Genomic DNA, 18208 nt, shown 5'->3' on the forward strand with positions numbered 1-18208 from the left:
CTTCAATTAAGTCAGAAAGAACAATGTATAACAAGACAGGATGTTTGTTTCCTTGTTTAATTTGCTTGAAAGACATGTATAGACAAGTTACATGGCAAATATCAACATAACAGGTGCTCTTCTAGCCACAGGGGTAATGTCTCAATGTGGCAAATGAGCTGTGTATGTGTGTGGTCTTCAAGGACTCGCAACTGCTCACACTGTAGATAAATGAAAAATGTCTTAAAACAAAAGGGTGGCAAAGTCAGATTCCTATCCTGGATGTGATACTTTCAGGTTTGATTTAATCATAAATTGCGTTTAGAGTCACCACTCAACCTAAACCAGAACACCTACAAGTTGTTGAGAATCACCCACAGAAAAGCCCACACAGACAGAAAGAGAATGTGCAAACTCCACAAAGATAGGAAGAGAGATGGAACTTAGTCTTGGGTTTTCTTAAATCAATAGCTTTGAAGAATTTACCACTGTGCTGACCATTCATAGTATTACACTTACTAACTTATTAGCCACGCTGAGCGGCATTTTTTAGGTTCTTACCTCACGCCCCACAAAAGATTTCTCATCCTCAAAGATGACAGCAGTGTACTGGTGAGACTTCTGGCCGAGCAAGGAAAGAATTTCAAGAGCCCTTGAGAGAAAAACAAAATGGTTTTAAACACTAGAATTAATGAAGCCAATGAAAAAAAACTTGTAAATCCAGCCCACCTTAAATCCCTTCGCACCTCTCTGTCAGTGTCTTTTGTCTTGTAAATGTACCGATCAAGACAAGCAGCCTACTATTCTATCTCCAACTGCCGCAGAACGGCCACAAAGTTCTCCCAGTTCAAGCCTTCATTATCTGGGAGTGAAGTGCTGGAGTTTCAGAACGTTATTTGGAGAACACATACATTTCATGTGTGTTCCGTTTCTACAATAATCTGTGTAAACACATCGTTAAAACAAACGTTTTTCATATTTTAGTAATAAATGGCAAAATGTAGACAAACTACATAATGTGTAAATCCTGAAGTGCAAAGATCAAATAAACACTTTCACAAAATGTTCAAGGATGATGCAACAGCTTCCGTGGCGTAGCAGTAAGAATTGCTGACTTGTAAGAGTCCCCAGTTCGATCCCGACTGCCTCGTATACAATAAACACAGGCGCAAATCAAATGTATGTAACAGCCACTGTAAATGTATAGTACTTGTTCAAGTTACCGTTTTTTTTTTCTCCACTTTTATTCTCTCAGTCATGATCACGATACTATCGCCCCCCCAGAGATCCGATGCTGTTACTTTTTATCTGAAACTGGAAATAACTGTAGATGTGAGTGGTGTTTTGAGACAATTGAACTGCAAATTCTGTTTTATTGAGTGTTCCTGCTTACGCTGAATTGGTATGCACCTTATGGTCCATGATGTCAAAGCCGCACTAACAAAAAACACCATCATATAAACAGGTCATAAAATGAACAAGGGGGCTCCGCCCCCTGCTCGTGTCGCTTGCCTACCCCGGTGTTTTGAACCCGTGCCTGCTGGGCAGCCACGTGTGAGGATGATGCACGTTTAATACGGAGCGTTCGCCCGTGTACCTGTTTATGACGTTTTACTTTGCTTTCTACTCTGTCTTTTATTTGTGATTTTACTTTATTCTGCTTTTGTTTTAATGACACATGGTCCGTGGTGAATATATTTTGCCTTTTTCGAGTAATAATGTCGATTTGTTTGAGATACTGTGATGTTTATCGTACTGTTAATAATGCATCACTGTAATGTGATTCACTTAGGGGGGGTAAACGTTAACATTCTACAAAGTTATTGTGTTTTTTTCACCTGCATTATCATCATTCTTTAATTTAATATTATTTATTGTATTAGTATGCTGCTGCTGGAAAATGTGAATTTCCCATTGGGATTAATAAAGTATCTATCTATCTATAGTTTGGACGTGTGAGGATGACGTATGTTTAATACAGAGCGTTCGCCCGTGTCACTGTAGCTCTTTCCGAACTATTATGCGGTGCATTGTGGAGCACTGCAGACTCTGTAGTGTTTGCCGTTTCACTTTGTATCCCACGTTCATTAGATCTGTCCACGCGGGCTCGGTGTCGAAGCTGTGTTAGTTGTTCAGCTGTTTTGTTTTGGAGCCGAGACAGTTTTGCTTCCGCGGTTTCAGACGCGTGTCCGTACCATCTCGGGTTTGATGTATGAACCTTTGTGGACTCCGTACGCAGTAGTGCCACTCACAATATGGCGAATTAGTGCCACTCACAATATGGCGGCGACACCTGCGCCTTCCGTATTATGTCGGTTCTTACCATGCTGTGTAGGCGCATTTGCCTTTTGTACTTCACTGGGCGTTCTGACGCCCGATGTAGGCGCCTGATCCTTCAGGGTCCGCATCCGCTGTGTGGTGTGGACGTTTAACTGTCGTTGTGTCTGCTTTTATATTCTGTATCTCGGTGTGCATGTGTTTAATTCCATAGGTTTTTTTGTAGCTGTTGCATTCCAGTTTTCATCATCTGTAACCCGCTCTCCATGTGTTCGTCCCCATTCTTTAATCGCTTTATGAAGTTTTAGTTTGTTTCCTACTCTGTTTTATTTCTGACCTCGCTGTATCCTGCTTGCGGCATGTCAGACTGTCCGTAGTCTTTCTCGTTTTACTGTGGGGAGGGGGGCTTTGTTTTGTAACCTGCTCTCTATGTGTTTGTCCCTGTTCGTTAACCTGTTTATGACGTTTAACTTTGTTTCCTACTCTGACGGTTTGTAGTCTCTCCCGTTTTGCTCTGGTGTGTGCTTTGTGTGGTGTCTGTGCACGCGCGTAGTCTCTCCCGTTTAACTGGGGGGGGGGGGGGGGGGGGGGGGGGGGGGGGTGTGCTTTGTTTCTTTAATCCCTTTATGAAGTTTTACTTTGTTTCCAACTCTGTGTTTTATTTCGGACCTTGCTTTGTCCCGCTTGCGGCATCTCTTTATGACGTTTTACTTTGTTTCCTACTCTGACGGTTCGCGGTTTCTCCCGTTTTCCACTGTTGCGGGGGGGGGGGGGGGTTGGGTGGCGCCTGCGCACGTGCGTAGTCTCTCCCGTTTCACTGGGGGGGGGCTTTGTGTGGCACTTGCGCACTATGTCTTTTGCGTCCACAGGCATGTCCCTGCTTCCATATCCGGTTTACCATTCTCGTTTAGTAATATGGATAATTCTAAATATCATATATATCTATGTCTGGTTTTTTTTTTTGTCAGTGCGGCTTTGACATCATGGACCATAAGGTGCATACTAATTCAGTGTAAGCAGGAACACTCAATAAAACTGAATAAAAAAAAATCAAGTGACAATGAGATACGAATAAGGCAGATTCGCCAGTGTTTGTGTGTCAGCTTTTATCCATCCAGATCTGAGAATTTCCAGGTTGATTGTCTCAAAGCACCACTCACATCTACAGTTATTCCCAGTTTCAGATAAAAAGTAACAGTGTCAGATCCCTGGGGGCGGTAGTATGTATTGTGATCGTGACAGAGAATAAAAGGGGGAAAAGGAAAAAAAAAAAAAAAAAAACTAACTTTTACAAGTACTATACATTTACAGTGGCTGTTACATATACAATAAAACATACATTTGATTTGTGTAACAAGCTCGCTTCGTTTGCCTACCCCTGGCGTTGGGTATCCTGAAATATATTAGTCGAGCTCGTTCGTTTTGGAGCCGTGCCCGCGGCATTTCAGACGCGCGTTGTAGGCGCCTGCGTTCATTGATTTTATCCAGGTGGGCTCGTGTTTGTATCGTTGAGCTGTATTGTGTTTGAATTCGGTGTAAAGCGTTCAGCGGTTTGTACAATCCCAAGCAGCACATTATTCCTAACTTCACTCCGCAGTAGTGCCACTCACAATATGGCGGTGACGCCTGCGCCTTTCGTACTCTCTTTGTGGACCTGTGGGGCCTCCATAGCCTCTCACGTTTGACTCTGGGGTGCAGCACAGAATCCTCTTTTCTGTGTGGTTGTGTCGTTAGTAGTGGCTATGGGCGCGTTGTTGCTTCATTTCTCATTCACGTAAGTTGAGCTCTTTCGTTCTTGGGCCGTGACTCCTTCGTTCGCGGTGGATACGACTTTGCTTGCGGTTTATGGAACGCGCGCCTGCGCAGTACGTCTCATGGTCCCATCGCCGTGTCCCTGCATCCATATCCGGTGTATTCTCGGTTAGTAATATGGATATTAACAATAAGAGCTGCTCACTAAATCAAGAAACGGTAAATACACGAGACAGTCAGGATCGAACGGGGGGACTCTTGATTACAAGTCTGCAATTCTTGCACTACGCCATGGAAGCCGTTGTATCGTCCTTGAACCTTTTGTGAAAATGTTTATTTGATCTTTGGCCTTCAAGCTTTATACATTATATAGTTTGTCTACATTTTGTCATTTATTACTAAAATATGAAAAATGTTTATTTTAACGATGTGTTTACATTGATTATTGTAGAAACTGAACACACATTAAATGTATGTATTCCAAATAACGATCTATTATTTCCACTCTAAAACTCCAGCACTTCACTCTCACATAATCAAGGCATGAGCTGGGAGAACTTTGTGCCCGTTCTGCGGCAGTGGGAGATGGAATAGCAGGCTGCTTGCCGCTCGTCTTGATCAGCGCATTTACAAGACAAAAGACACTGACGGAGAGGTGCGAACAGATTTAAGGTGGGCCGGATTTTTTTCATGGGCTTTGGTAATTCTAGTGTTAAAAAGAAGACGTAGAATATAAATGTTACCAGCAAAGATAAATATTTTAAAAATGGTTCCATACAGTATTTTCATGTAAATAACTTTACAATTAATTTTACAGTACAATAATATACAATCAAGTACATTAACTTGTGTAATATTTGCAGAAATAAGGGTAGAGCAAAATGAACAGGGAGCTGAATGAAGTGAAAGGCCTTAATAACATTTAATTTGAAACTACACACACTGGGTCAAATGTGGAAACAAACTACACAGGTGGACAAACAGGTACAGAGGTGGCTTAATGCCCCTCAGTGCACATCAACTTTAATAGACCTGTGTGTACAGTGCCCTCCATAATGTTTGAGACAAAGACACATTTTTCCTTGATTTCCTCCTGTGCTCCAAAGTTTAAAATTACAAATCAAACAATTCAAAGTGCACACGGCAGATTTTAATTTAAGGGGTTCTACAGACATTTCAATCACACAACACCTTTCCTCCACTGTCCCCCCATTTCAGGGCACAATAATGTCTGGGACAATAGGCCATTGTCACAGTTATTTATGATGACTTCCTGCAACCCTGTTGAATAGTGGTCAGCAAACACAATGGAGTGATTGGGACTACTGTTCATCTGTTCCCTCAAAAATCTTCTCAAACTGACCATGGCGTAACTTACACAATTATTGGAGTGCAACATGTCATCTAAACAACTTCAAAATGGATACACAGTTTCATGAAAACTAGCTTTTCAACTGTGAAGGTAAGTGCTCTCTTGTTAATGTGGTTTTGCTAGCTAGCATATGGCATACTAATTTATGAATGGAGCGATTTTCACTTTCTTTTGTTCTTTGTACATGTTTAATATGAAACGTGTTGAAAATTAAGGTAATGGTAAGATGGAGGTGTCACAAATCGATGAGGAAAAGACAGGAATCACATTCCCTACAGGTCTGGTCGAGCAGTTGTCTAAGCTAACCTTGCATGTTCTGTTATACAGTGGTCTGTTGACATTTATTCACTGCGGATGCAGAAATTATACATACCTATTTGTTACTGTTATCCTGTCATGTTTTAACATTTTACTGCAGCTGCAGATAGCTTATATACTTGTTCTGTTACCCTGTCGTGTTTTGATATTTATTCTCTGCGGTTGCATCTCTCTATAATGAATGTTTTATTACTGGTTATCTCCCTGCCAAAGCAACTTTGCTCAGCTCCAATGTTTCTGTTTAATGGCATTGCAAGAGCTTTAAAACACAAAGTGAATAGTGTGTAATGTGCTTAGTCATCCTTCTACTTATTAGTGACAGTAGATGTCACATTTAAAAAGTATGATAACTTGCTACACAGTAAGGGTACTGTTATTTTACTTGATAGTAATACAAATATAATAGGATGGCTAGAGAACTGCTTGTAGTGGCCGACTGCTTGAGTGCCATATTGCTCATTTTTCCATAAAACTTTGTTCAGAAGGACCATGTTCATTCATTAACCACATCATCGATCATCTTGTATATAAAGCAGACTGTAATAACCTTGTGGTCTTTATATTTATTTTATATATATATATATATATATATATATATATTTATTTTATAGATATCTATCTCAAAATTAGACAGGTGCATAAATTTGGGCACCCCAACAAAGTTATAACATCAATACTTAGTTGATATCATTATCAACAAATTCTTCAGAATAAATGTTCAAGCGTCAGTCACAAAGTTGAAGTTACGCAGGGGTTGGATATTCCAACAAGACAATGACCCAAAACACAGTTCGAAACCTACAAAGGCATTCATGCATAGGGAGAAGTACAATGTTCTGGAATGGCCGTCACAGTCCCCTGACTTGAATATCATTGAAAATCTATGGGATGATTTGAAGCAGGCTGTGCATCAAATTGAACTGAACTGGAGAAATTTTGTATGAAGAATGGTCAACAATACCTCCATCCAGAATCAGACACTCATCACAGGCTATAGGAGGACAGCATCTAGAGGCTGTTAGATTTGCAAAAGGAGGCTCAACTAAGTATTGATGTCATATCTCTGTTGGTGTGCCCAAATTTATGCACCGTTCTAAATTTTGTTATGATGCATATTGCATATTTTCTGTCAAATCCAATAAACTGAATGTCACTGCTGAAATATTACTGTTTCCATAAGGCATGTCATATATTAAAAGGAAGTTGCTACTTTGAAAGCTCAGCCAATGAGAAACAAAAATCCAAGGAAATAATAGGGGTTCCCAAACTTTTTCATATAAAACTATAGATATTATATAATATTATATATATATATATATAATATATTATTATATATATATATATATATATATATATATAATATATTATTATATATATATATATATATATATATAATATATTATTATATTATATATATATATATATATATAATATATTATTATATATATATATATATATATATAATATATTATTATATATATATATTATAATATATTATTATATATATATATATATATATAATATATTATTATATATATATATATTATATATATATAATATATTATTATATATATATATATATATATATATATAATATATTATTATATATATATATATATATATATATATATAATATATTATTATATATATATATTATATATATATATATAATATATTATTATATATAATATATATATATATATATATATATATATATATATATATATATATATATATATTATATAATATATATATATATATATATATATATATATAAAAATATAATATTATAATATATATATATATATATATCTATATAACGAATGATATACGTTTGGTATCATTCTTTTCAGAATTTATCTAACTTTAATGTTGTTAGATTTTCAGATTCTTATTCAGTTTTTAATTTACAAACTAAAAAATACCAAGAACTCGCGTCCCGTGAGATGGGAATTTGTGCCAATAGGTTTAACCATGCCCGGGGCCAGAAATAAAAGACAAAAAAATTGTAGGACAGCTAATGTACAGGCTTTTAAATGTTTGAAGCGCCGTGCGAGATGCAGATCACGCAGCACAGCAGCAAGCCAGCAGCTGATCGAGCAAAGAGGAGGTTAAAAAAAAAAAAAAAAAAAAAGTTTCCCATTGTATCACCGTTTAAGAGGTGGTTTCAGAGGAGCAACCACATCTCCTTCTTCTTCTTATTCCCCCTAGTACAGGGGTAGGCAACGTCGGTCCTGGTGAGCCGCAGTATGTGCAGGTTTTTGTTCCAACCCAGTTCCTTAACGAGAACTCAATTACTGCTGATGAAGCACATATTGCTTAAGTGACATTTTAATGCTTCATTTTAGTGGTCTCGCTTGTTAAGGTTCTCCAACCTTAATTGCTTATTTCAATCTTAAACTGCTGCATTCAGTGTTTTAATTGCTCCTTATTAGCAATAAGATGTAAAAGACAAAGCAGCCTGCAGTTCTCCAGCTAGCTTTTTTCCCAATTACATCTGTGTGTGTGTTCATCATGCACGGTTTGATTTAATAAAACACTTAATAGAAAAATGTGACAGACTGAAAATGATCTGTTTTAGGCTTCATATCATTTGGATGATATCCTTGGAAAGGAAAAAAATCTACGATACAAGAGCCTTACATTGCACAGACTAACAAGCCATAAAATTTAAATAAGGTCTGAGATTGGCAATGATTGGTTTCTAATTAAGCAATTGGGTTGGAATGAAAACCTGTAGCCACTGCGGCTCACCAGGACCGACGTTGCCTACCCCTGCCCTAGTATATTTATTTTTTATTGGAACTGCAAGCGAGCTATGATACTTAGCGCAATGAGAGAAGTCGCAAAATCAACCGGAATGTTCAAGCAAATTACAGAAAAAAAAACCCGATCTAAATCCATTAAGTAGTTCTCTTGTGAAAAGTGGACAGACACACAGGCAGATGTTGAATTTTTGGTGCTAAGTATCATAGTTCACTTGCAGTTTCGATTTATTTGTGCAAATCCGAGAGACACGCACCGGGCCAAGAGGAGGAGTACAGGGCCCTCCTCATTCACACGCCAGCCCTGGGGCGTGAACCTTACCTCCACTTAGCTAGTGAACGAGAGAACTACTTAACAGATTTAAAAAATTATTATTTTTTTTTTTCCTATAATTGCTTGAACACTCCGGTTGATTTTGCGACTTCTGTCATCGCACTAAGTGTCATAGTTCGCTTGCAGGAGTGATTTATTTGCGCTAATCCGAGAGAGAGGCTGCGGGCCGAGGGGAGGGGGGGGAAGCGTGACGTCGGGAGTGGGGAGCCAGGCAGGGCCCTTCTCATTCATGCACCAGCCTCCGTTCGAATCGGTCTACCTTTAGCCATGTTTTGGAGTGCACCTTGGCTCCGCTTAGCTAGCGACACTTATTTGTTTATTGATTTTTTTTAAAAGTTTCTACTGTTTCACTACTACGCAAGCAAAGCCGCAGGGGACTGCTATTTTGTTTCCTTCCATGAATTGTAGTTTCACAGCTTCCCTGTCCACCTGTAGGTCACTATACAGATTGATGAGCCTGTGCAGTTAAACAGCACGTCATGCTCATGTGCTGCAGGGAAAGCATGGTTGCCTTGCTCTTCCAGTGTGCACATTTTAATATGATGAGAATTCAGACAGCCCCATCACCAGTCCCCATGTACTAGCTCTCTGCAGACCTCGCATCGGCCAAGGACTCGTTTATTTTGCATAGGTTTATGTGATAGTATAAATTAACTGTTTTACATTGTCTAATTTGTTTCATGCAATTGTTCAATTTGCATGAGAGGGTATTCAGCCAAAGTCCCTGGACCAGTTGGTAATCAGAAAAACCAAAAGTGCCTGGCAAGAGTATTTGTACAAAGGTAATATTGTCATTTATCTTTGTTAATTTTGGTGGTGTTTTATAATTTTGCTCATTGCTTAATATGCATTTCAAATTAAAATTTTGTTTGTATTACAGGTTGAAGCTTTTTATAACTTCTCACGTATTATTATGTCTGGAGGTTACTATAAATTTGCTTATTTCAGGACCCTTCCCTGACTTGGCATCGATGTCTGTTGCTGAATCATTAAGAGGGACTGCGCCACAATCCATGATCTGCACTGCTTTGCATGGATTATCAGAACTGCCTCAAGATGATTCAAGGTTTGGACCAGTGCCCGCTTGTTAAAACCAGAAGGTGAACAACACACAAGTGCTCCAGAGTTTCTTAAACTCCACGTGCTCGGAAGGAAACCCGAGAGCAAACTGAACTTTGTTCCCAACTTCCATCAGCTACTCTTGTTGGAGAGTTTCTCCAACGCTCCAACTTAGTATCTGTTACTGAGTACAAGTATTGAATATCCGTATTATATTTGCATTAGCCCTTGACTGCCGATTCCTTGTTAGTCACGTAAGTGGTACAGTGGAGTTTTATTCTTCTTTCGGCTGCTCCAGTCAGGGGTTGCCACAGTGGATCATCTTCTTCCACATCTTTCTGTCCTCTCCATCTTGCTCTGTTACACCCATCACCTGCACGTCCTCTCTCAACACATCCATAAACCTTCGCTTTTCCTCTTCCCTGGCAGCTCTATCCTTAGCATCCTTCTTCTAATATACTCTGCATTGCTCCTCTGCACATGTCCAAACCAACGCAATCTCGCCTGTCTGACTTTGTCTCCCAACCGTCCAACCTTAGCTGCCCCTCTAATGTACTCATTTCTAATCCTATCCATCCTCGTCACACCCAATGCAAATCTCATTATATTAAAACAAGGAGAACGCAAATAATTGTGGTCTGTGAACTTTTCAGTGTCGCACTTTTTCTGTGTCCGTCTCGTGTTTTGAGTGGCACATCAGAAACAACACCCAGAAAATCATTTCCCAGACGACTCTCTGCTTGGTCATACACAGAAAGCTGTCCTTGTTTTCTGTTACCCCAGCCGCTCCACTTAAAGTGGGACGGGACAGTGCTAAATTTGAGATGCTTACGATGTACAGATGGAAGACGGTCATTCTCGGTAAAATGCAGGCTACATACAAAAGGGCTACCTCGATTAACACGAAACGCTGAAGCTTCTTCGTGTCTTAGCATGCGAGTCCATTTCTTCTTTATGAAGTAGAACAAAAAGAAACACTACAGAAACTCTTGGACTTGGTTTCAGACATTGTTGTGATATAACTATCGTGGGCTGCATCAGGAGGAGGAGTATAGGGACCTAATCAAGGACTTTGTTAAATGGTGCGACTCAAACCACCTACACCTGAACACCAGCAAAACCAAGGAGCTGGTGGTGGATTTTAGGAGGCCCAGACCCCTCATGGACCCTGTGATCATCAGAGGTGACTGTGTGCAGAGGGTGCAGACCTATAAATACCTGGGAGTGCAGCTGGATGATAAATTAGACTGGACTGCCAATACTGATGCTCTGTGTAAGAAAGGACAGAGCCGGTTATACTTCCTTAGAAGGCTGGCGTCCTTCAACATCTGCAATAAGATGCTGCAGATGTTCTATCAGACGGTTGTGGCGAGCGCCCTCTTCTACGCAGTGGTGTGCTGGGGAGGCAGCATAAAGAAGAGGGACGCCTCACGCCTGGACAAACTGGTGAGGAAGGCAGGCTCTATTGTAGGCATGGAGCTGGACAGTTTAACATCTGTGGCAGAGCGAAGGGCGCTCAGCAGGCTCCTATCAATTATAGAGAATCCACTGCATCCACTAAACAGTGTCATCTCCAGACAGAGGAGCAGCTTCAGCGACAGACTGCTGTCACCGTCCTGCTCCACTGACAGACTAAGAAGATCGTTCCTCCCCCAATCTATGCGACTCTTCAATTCCACCCGGGGGGTAAACGTTAACATTATACAAAGTTATTGTCCGTTTTTTTTCCTGCATTGTTATCAATCTTTAATTTAATATTGTTTTTTGTATCAGTATGCTGCTGCTGGAGTATGTGAATTTCCCCTTGGGATTAATAAAGTATCTATCTATCTATAACTGGATATGCCAAACCCCAGCAAGCAAACGTTTCAGAGTTTATGAAACTGGAAGGGTGAAAGTGGTCTACTGGCATCATAAGGGTTTGTGATTACTCAGATGTGTTCCACTGCTTTATTAGTGTAGGCATAAGATACCTAGGCTTGCTTCTATCTTTGGAGCCTGTAGTTTGTGGAGGGCACTGTATGTATGTATGTATGTACCCTGTATGTGTATGCAAGCACACATTCACTTCTTTCTCTTGAACATCCAGCATATGCTCTTGTAGGGTAGACCAGCTGTCAGTTACCTTCATTTAGAATTTTTTTTTTTTTTTGAGCGTGTGCATGCACTTAATTGCGCCTTCATGGGTGTAGATTTAAATAAAATGTTGTATATCAAAAACTACTCATGCAAAAATTTTGCAAATTAACAGGTCTGATGCCATGACATGCAAACTCCACACAGACAACCATCAGGTGCAGGCCTTAAATTTAGAATGCTAGATTAATGGGGCAGCAGATCTTAGTATTGAGCTAAGATGCTCCCAAATTAAAAAAACATTACACAAATGAATTATGTGTACACTAGGAACAGTACCTGGAGGGTTCTAGTGGAGGGCAAGCAGGAGGCCAGTCTTCTTGGCTGTGGTTTTGCAGAAATGTTACCATAAGCTGTCGGACTGTTGGCAGTTCCCTGTCTGCCCCTGGGAGACACAGTAAAGAAAAAATGATATGGAATTAGAAGTTATTTAAATGGTTTAAAGCAGAAATAGCAGGCAAGCGACATCCACTGTAACTTAGTGTAGTGTTTTGGCAACATTACAACATACAAGGTAGAACATCTGCTCCACAAACCAGCAGACAATGCTTCTACTCCCAACTCATTTTGTACCCGCTATCTAAACAATGCATTGCATTGCAGGCTCATTACTTAGGCTACAATTTTAGAAGCTTTCCACAGTTTTTCTCCGTTTCTGTTGGTTCCATAGAAAAGAGTTTAATTCACAACTTGGAGACACTGGCTTCAATAACATATAAGCAAAGGGAAACTATGAAAGGAACCAGAGCACACAGCCATGAAGAAAAAGGCAAGCAGCAGACAGAGTGCTTTGACTTTAAGGTATCGGCTGATAAGAAAAAAATAAATGAATTCGGTCAATCAAATTGGTCTTTTTATGGATGTAAATCAGCACTACGGGCATCGTGAAACAAGATGTGAGAGTATCATTTATATCCTAATAACATTAGAAAGAAAACTTTTTAGGGGAGCCAACATTTCTGTATGCCACTGTTTGACTGTGCATGAATAAATAAAACAACTCCAAAAACTTAATTCTTCATTGACATTTGCTGTCACTATGAATACAACACACAGTCAAAACCTACACAGGAGTGTTCTTGGAGTGCTTCACATTGCAGGAAAAGAAAAGCATCTAAACTCTGGTAATTAGTAGAGTGTATTGATAAAAAAGGATGAGACAGAAGGAGTCAGGTAGAGAATATATACCATATATACTCGCGTATAAGTCGGCTCTTGAACGCCAAAAAATAAATAAATAAATAAAAATCGATCATAAAAATCAGACCCCGACTTATACACCCATTCAAAAATAAGATTATTATTGTTTATTTTATTTACATCTTCTTGCTGGGTGGTACGGTGGCATAGTGGTAGCACTGCTGCCTCGCAGTTAGGAGACCCGGGTTCACTTCCCGGGTCCTCCTTACGTGGAGTTTGCATGTTCTCCCAGTGTCTGCGTGGTTTTCCTCCCACAGTCCAAAGACATGCAGGTTAGGTGGATTGGTGATTCTAAATTGCCCCTAGTGTGTGTGCCCTGTGGAGGGCTGGTGCCCTGCCCGGGGTTCATTTCCTTCCTTGTGCCCTGTGTAGGCTGGGATTGGCTCCAGCAGAATCCCGTGACCCTGTAGTTAGAATATAGCGGGTTGAATAATGGATGGGGGGCGGCACGGTGGCGCAGTGGGTAGCGCTGCTGCCTCGCAGTTGGGAGATCTGGGGACCTGGGTTCGCTTCCCGGGTCCTCCCTGCGTGGAGTTTGCATGTTCTCCCCGTGTCTGCGTGGGTTTCCTCCGGGCGCTCCGGTTTCCTCCCACAGTCCAAAGACATGCAGGTTAGGTGGATTGGCGATTCTAAATTGGCCCTAGTGTGTGCTTGGTGTGTGGGTGTGTTTGTGTGCGTCCTGTGGTGGGTTGGCACCCTGCCCTGGATTGGTTCCTGCCTTGTGCCCTGTGTTGGCTGGGATTGGCTCCGGCAGACCCCCGTGACCCTGTGTTCGGATTCAGCGGGTTGGAAAATGGATGGATGGATAATGGATGGATGGATGGACATCATCTTGCTTCCTCCAATCTCGCACCAATTTTTTCTCACCACTTCAACTTTTAATTCAAAACCAGCTTCATATTTTCTTCTGATCGAACGCTCCTTCGTAGATAAGGGATGCTCTTACGATAAAGGCGTATGAGGGGGCGAGATACAAAAAACAACACAGTGCAAATGTCGCTTTGGAATAGTTTGGGTATTAACGTGTGGTCACGTAGGCACGATACATAGAGAAAAAAAAAAAAAAGGCTGTGTGCTCCATGGTTACTCTCTCAGGCGGGCGGTAGCATATCATAATCTCTTGGACCAATAGTGTGAGGTTTCCACATTCAACTTACACGACTGACATTAGAAAATACCAGAAATTATACGGTAAAGTCAAGCCCCGACTTATCCGCGGGAGAACTTAAACGCAAGTATATACGGTATATAAAGAAAGATGGCAGGAGACAAGACAGACAACCAAACAAACATAACACAGAAGCGGCGGTCTGGTTGCTAGTTGTTTAGAGTTCCAATTTATCTTCACACACAAACTCTTTTTACAATACCAAGTCTTTAAAGATGATGCCTGATGATGTTGTGTGGCGTTATCACAGTTGTTGCTCCAGGTTCAAGTGGAGGACTTTTCTTGTGTTGAACGTTTTAACTTTCACATTGTTTTTATGGATTAATTTATTGAACACTGCACTTATTGGGTTTTAATGAACACACTGGAGCACTTTTGCACCAACTGCTTGCTGTCTGTGTCGTGTCCTCATCCGCTGGTTCATCCTCTGGTACGTTATCGGCAGTAGCAGGTTCAAATGGCTCCCAGGAAGGACCCAGTAGTGTGGGGCTGACCCGCACCCTCACAGGGTGAAGCTGGATTTCTGTTCCCCTATTGAAATAGGCCTTGTGTGCCACTAAAAAAACCTAAGACAATGGGCAATGTCCACTTTGTCCTACAACATAATAAAATGTGAAGAAAAAAAAAAAAAGCCCAGGGAAGAAGGTGGTTTAAAGAAGCAATGTTTGAACACATATGCGAACAGTGTCCATCAAACACACATATTATATATTTAAAAAAAACAAAAAAAAACAAAAGGGGGCTCACCTCTGTAGGTCTTTCCCGTGTCAGGTTGGCTATTCCGAGCCTTGAAATACTGTAAAGAAAAATTTGAATTAGCTGGGATGCAACATGCACACGTATATCAGTCTACCCAATAAATAATTTAATTTGGGGTGCCACATCAAAGGGTCTGAATTCTATTATTAATGACAGATTTCAGTTTTTGATGTTTAATAAATTTGCAAACCTTTCATTAAACAGGTTTAAAACTTGGCCATTATGGGTTATTGAGTGTAGCTTGATGGGCAAGTGTATCCAAATGGCAAATTTATCCATTAAAAATGAAATCTACAACACAAGGAAGTGTGCAGGGAGTGATGGGAGTCTGTTTATCTACAGTGAATATAGAAGGTATTCAAACAAGTCTGAAAGACTGAATTGTCTCCTCTCAGTCGTCAGGAGTTATTCACTAATTCATCATATCACATAAATGCTTACATTTCTTTCAGCCAGTGATCCATTTAGGCTTGGATCCATGAATGTCCCTAGTAATAAATGGATAGGTTCTGGTTCCCTAGCATAACATTATATTCTCACTTCATCGAGTTTACAGCCCAGGTAGCATCAGGTTTATAGCACGACCAGCATTGGACAGGTAGCCCTCCTACCAGTGGTGGACCGTGCATTTCACACCTAGGCCTTCAGTAGTACTCCATCTGAATCAACCCGCCCCTCAAAAACTAATTTATGGTTATAAAAACCATCTTAATATGCAGAAATACAGTATAAAGAGCCATTGCATCGCAGATAGATAACTCCTATAGCCACAATAAATGAATAGACAAACCAGGGGTGAACAAGTTCCTTTCTACTGCAGCTACAGCCCGCGACACACATAAAAAACATCAATAATAACTCATAAACTTGCATTATTATTTAGGAAAATCGCAACATTTTACTCGCCAAAAATTTGGATTATTTGTAAACAAAATCCATCCTCCTCTCTTTCCTCAAAAACAGTTCAATTACTCTGTCATACAGATTATCCGTGCGCTTCAGTTCCATCACGAAGTCCCTTTCTATCGCCATCAAACCTAATGCTGAAAGTCGAACCTGCCCTGTCGTATTTCTGGCATAAGTTTTAATTCGCTTTAGGGCTGAAAATGTCCGCTCGACAGAAGCAGTGGACACGGGAATGCTCACCGCCAAACATACCAATGTGTACAGCTGCCCCATGATGCTCTCATTCAGATTTTTTTATTACACCATCCTATCCAAATCAACGGGTCTGAATACGGCGACACTGCTAGAGGGCCCTAGTGAAACCAACTCAAAATCTGATTGGTTGAAGCAACAGTTTAAATCGACATTTATTTTGTGTTGGAGGGCCTGCAGAACGGATTGTGAAGGCCTCCTGGCAGACTTCTTTGACTTTGACCCTGCCTGGCAACAAATGATGGCTGAAATGTGATTGGTTAAATGCTTTAATACGAAAATACATGTCTGGAAGCAGCACAGCCATCGGAAAAGCTATGAAAGGAAGCGGACAGGCTATTTGGAATTATTTAATAAGTATTCATGGACAAAATATAATTAACATCAGTTTGTGATTCAGATATTTCTTTAGGCCAGCAGAGAAGGCCTTGAAGGCCCCAACGGCCCGCCACTGCCTCCTACATACATTAGGCCTGTCAGATCGAACTTCGCTGTTCTTACAAATAAAGTTGAATTATATTAGTTCTCATTTGATTGAAAAAGTGGTTTGTTTCACCTGCACTAATGTTGACATCAAGTTACTCCAGACACGCTGTGCAGAATTTTTCAGATCTGTTTTTGCACTTTTACTCTGCATGAAGCCATTTCATCATCTTGAATGATTAATTTGATCTCTGTAGTAGTAAAAATTAGAGCTACACCTCTTCACAACCCCTCTTTTTTTTTTGTTTTTTTTCAATCCCAGTTTTATCTAAACACTTTTCTGGTGACCTACAAGTGTCATTTTACATGTGATTCTGTCTGATTCACTCTTAAACATGGGATCCCCTGACTGTTTAATGATAAGGCCTTCTCATTAAAGCAAATGAAAATTATGATTCTCCCTTAACGCTTTAAAATCCCAGCTTTGAGTCCTACAATTAGTCTATCTTATGTGGCTGCTGGTTTGACACATAATGCCTAAAACAATACGGTGTAATTAAAAATCTTCAGGCCACCTTTATTAAAATATTGCTGCATCTGTAGAGGAGGAAAAAGGCAGACAGATTGTGCAGACCCTTACTTGATACTGTGAGATTTCTATAAGCCACACAGGAACCATATTTCCTGGTGAGTACACAGGCAGCAGGCTTTTTATTCTAAATGCCATGATATTAAAATGTATGCTGCCTTTCATCATTGGACGCCTCCAAAATAATAAAACAAGCCCAGCTTTAACCTGCCTGCCTCTTGCTTGCGCTTTTACTTTGCTTCCTATTCTCACCTGGTCGTGGTCTTACTGAATGACCTGTATTCCATGGGAGCCTGGTCAGGACAGTGAGCCATAATAAAAGTATCCACAAGAAAGGAGCTTAGAGCCTTATGAGCCACACATGCTGGCATTGTGCTCCGCTACATTATTATTTTTTTTAATCACTTGTGGTGCATCTGCAAGTCACAGAGCACTTATGACAATGTTGTGTGGGTCTTGTAGAACTCAGTTGAGGCCTTGTTGAAAAAGGAAAAAAAAAATGTGGGTGGATTCGAGTGTAAAAATATGCATATGTATTCAAAAAAAAAAAAAAATCACAATTACATTTTAAATATGTGTATGTGAACATAAAACATCCATACATGGAGCATGCTAATGAACCTCATACATATGCAATCATGATGCTCCAGAACTTCAATGGCTGGAAGAGCAGCTCTCACCCGACGCATCAAGGCCCCATCCCCTGCATTTAAGAGTATCTGGTTGTGCTCTGCAAAGAAGATTAAAAGATCATGTGTGCCATTATAGCACCTCTCTCTGTGTTATGGGAAAGGTATAAAGGTGCCAGCATCCAATTAGGTAGCCACTATCACCTGGTGCATGTAATAATGAGATTGCCATTACAATGAATAGTACAGGTCAAACGAAACACTGAGGGGTCAGTCAGTTATCTACCAGC

The 18208-nt window shown here is 40.2% G+C and overlaps 1 protein-coding gene across 1 annotated transcript in view; it reads right to left on the bottom strand.

Moving 5' to 3' along the window:
• The window catches only part of qsox2 (quiescin Q6 sulfhydryl oxidase 2), a 129334-nt gene that overhangs the window by 63103 nt on the left and 48023 nt on the right, over window positions 1-18208 (bottom strand). The window contains exons 3-5 of the mRNA XM_028809106.2: window positions 15108-15156; window positions 12272-12377; window positions 541-631 (exon numbers count right to left, since the gene is read on the bottom strand). Coding sequence (XP_028664939.1) covers window positions 541-631; window positions 12272-12377; window positions 15108-15156 — 246 coding nt within the window. The remainder of the gene's footprint in view (window positions 1-540; window positions 632-12271; window positions 12378-15107; window positions 15157-18208) is intronic.

This window comes from Erpetoichthys calabaricus, chromosome 9, assembly GCF_900747795.2.
Source record: "Erpetoichthys calabaricus chromosome 9, fErpCal1.3, whole genome shotgun sequence".
NCBI classification, from domain to species: Eukaryota; Metazoa; Chordata; class Cladistia; order Polypteriformes; family Polypteridae; genus Erpetoichthys; species Erpetoichthys calabaricus.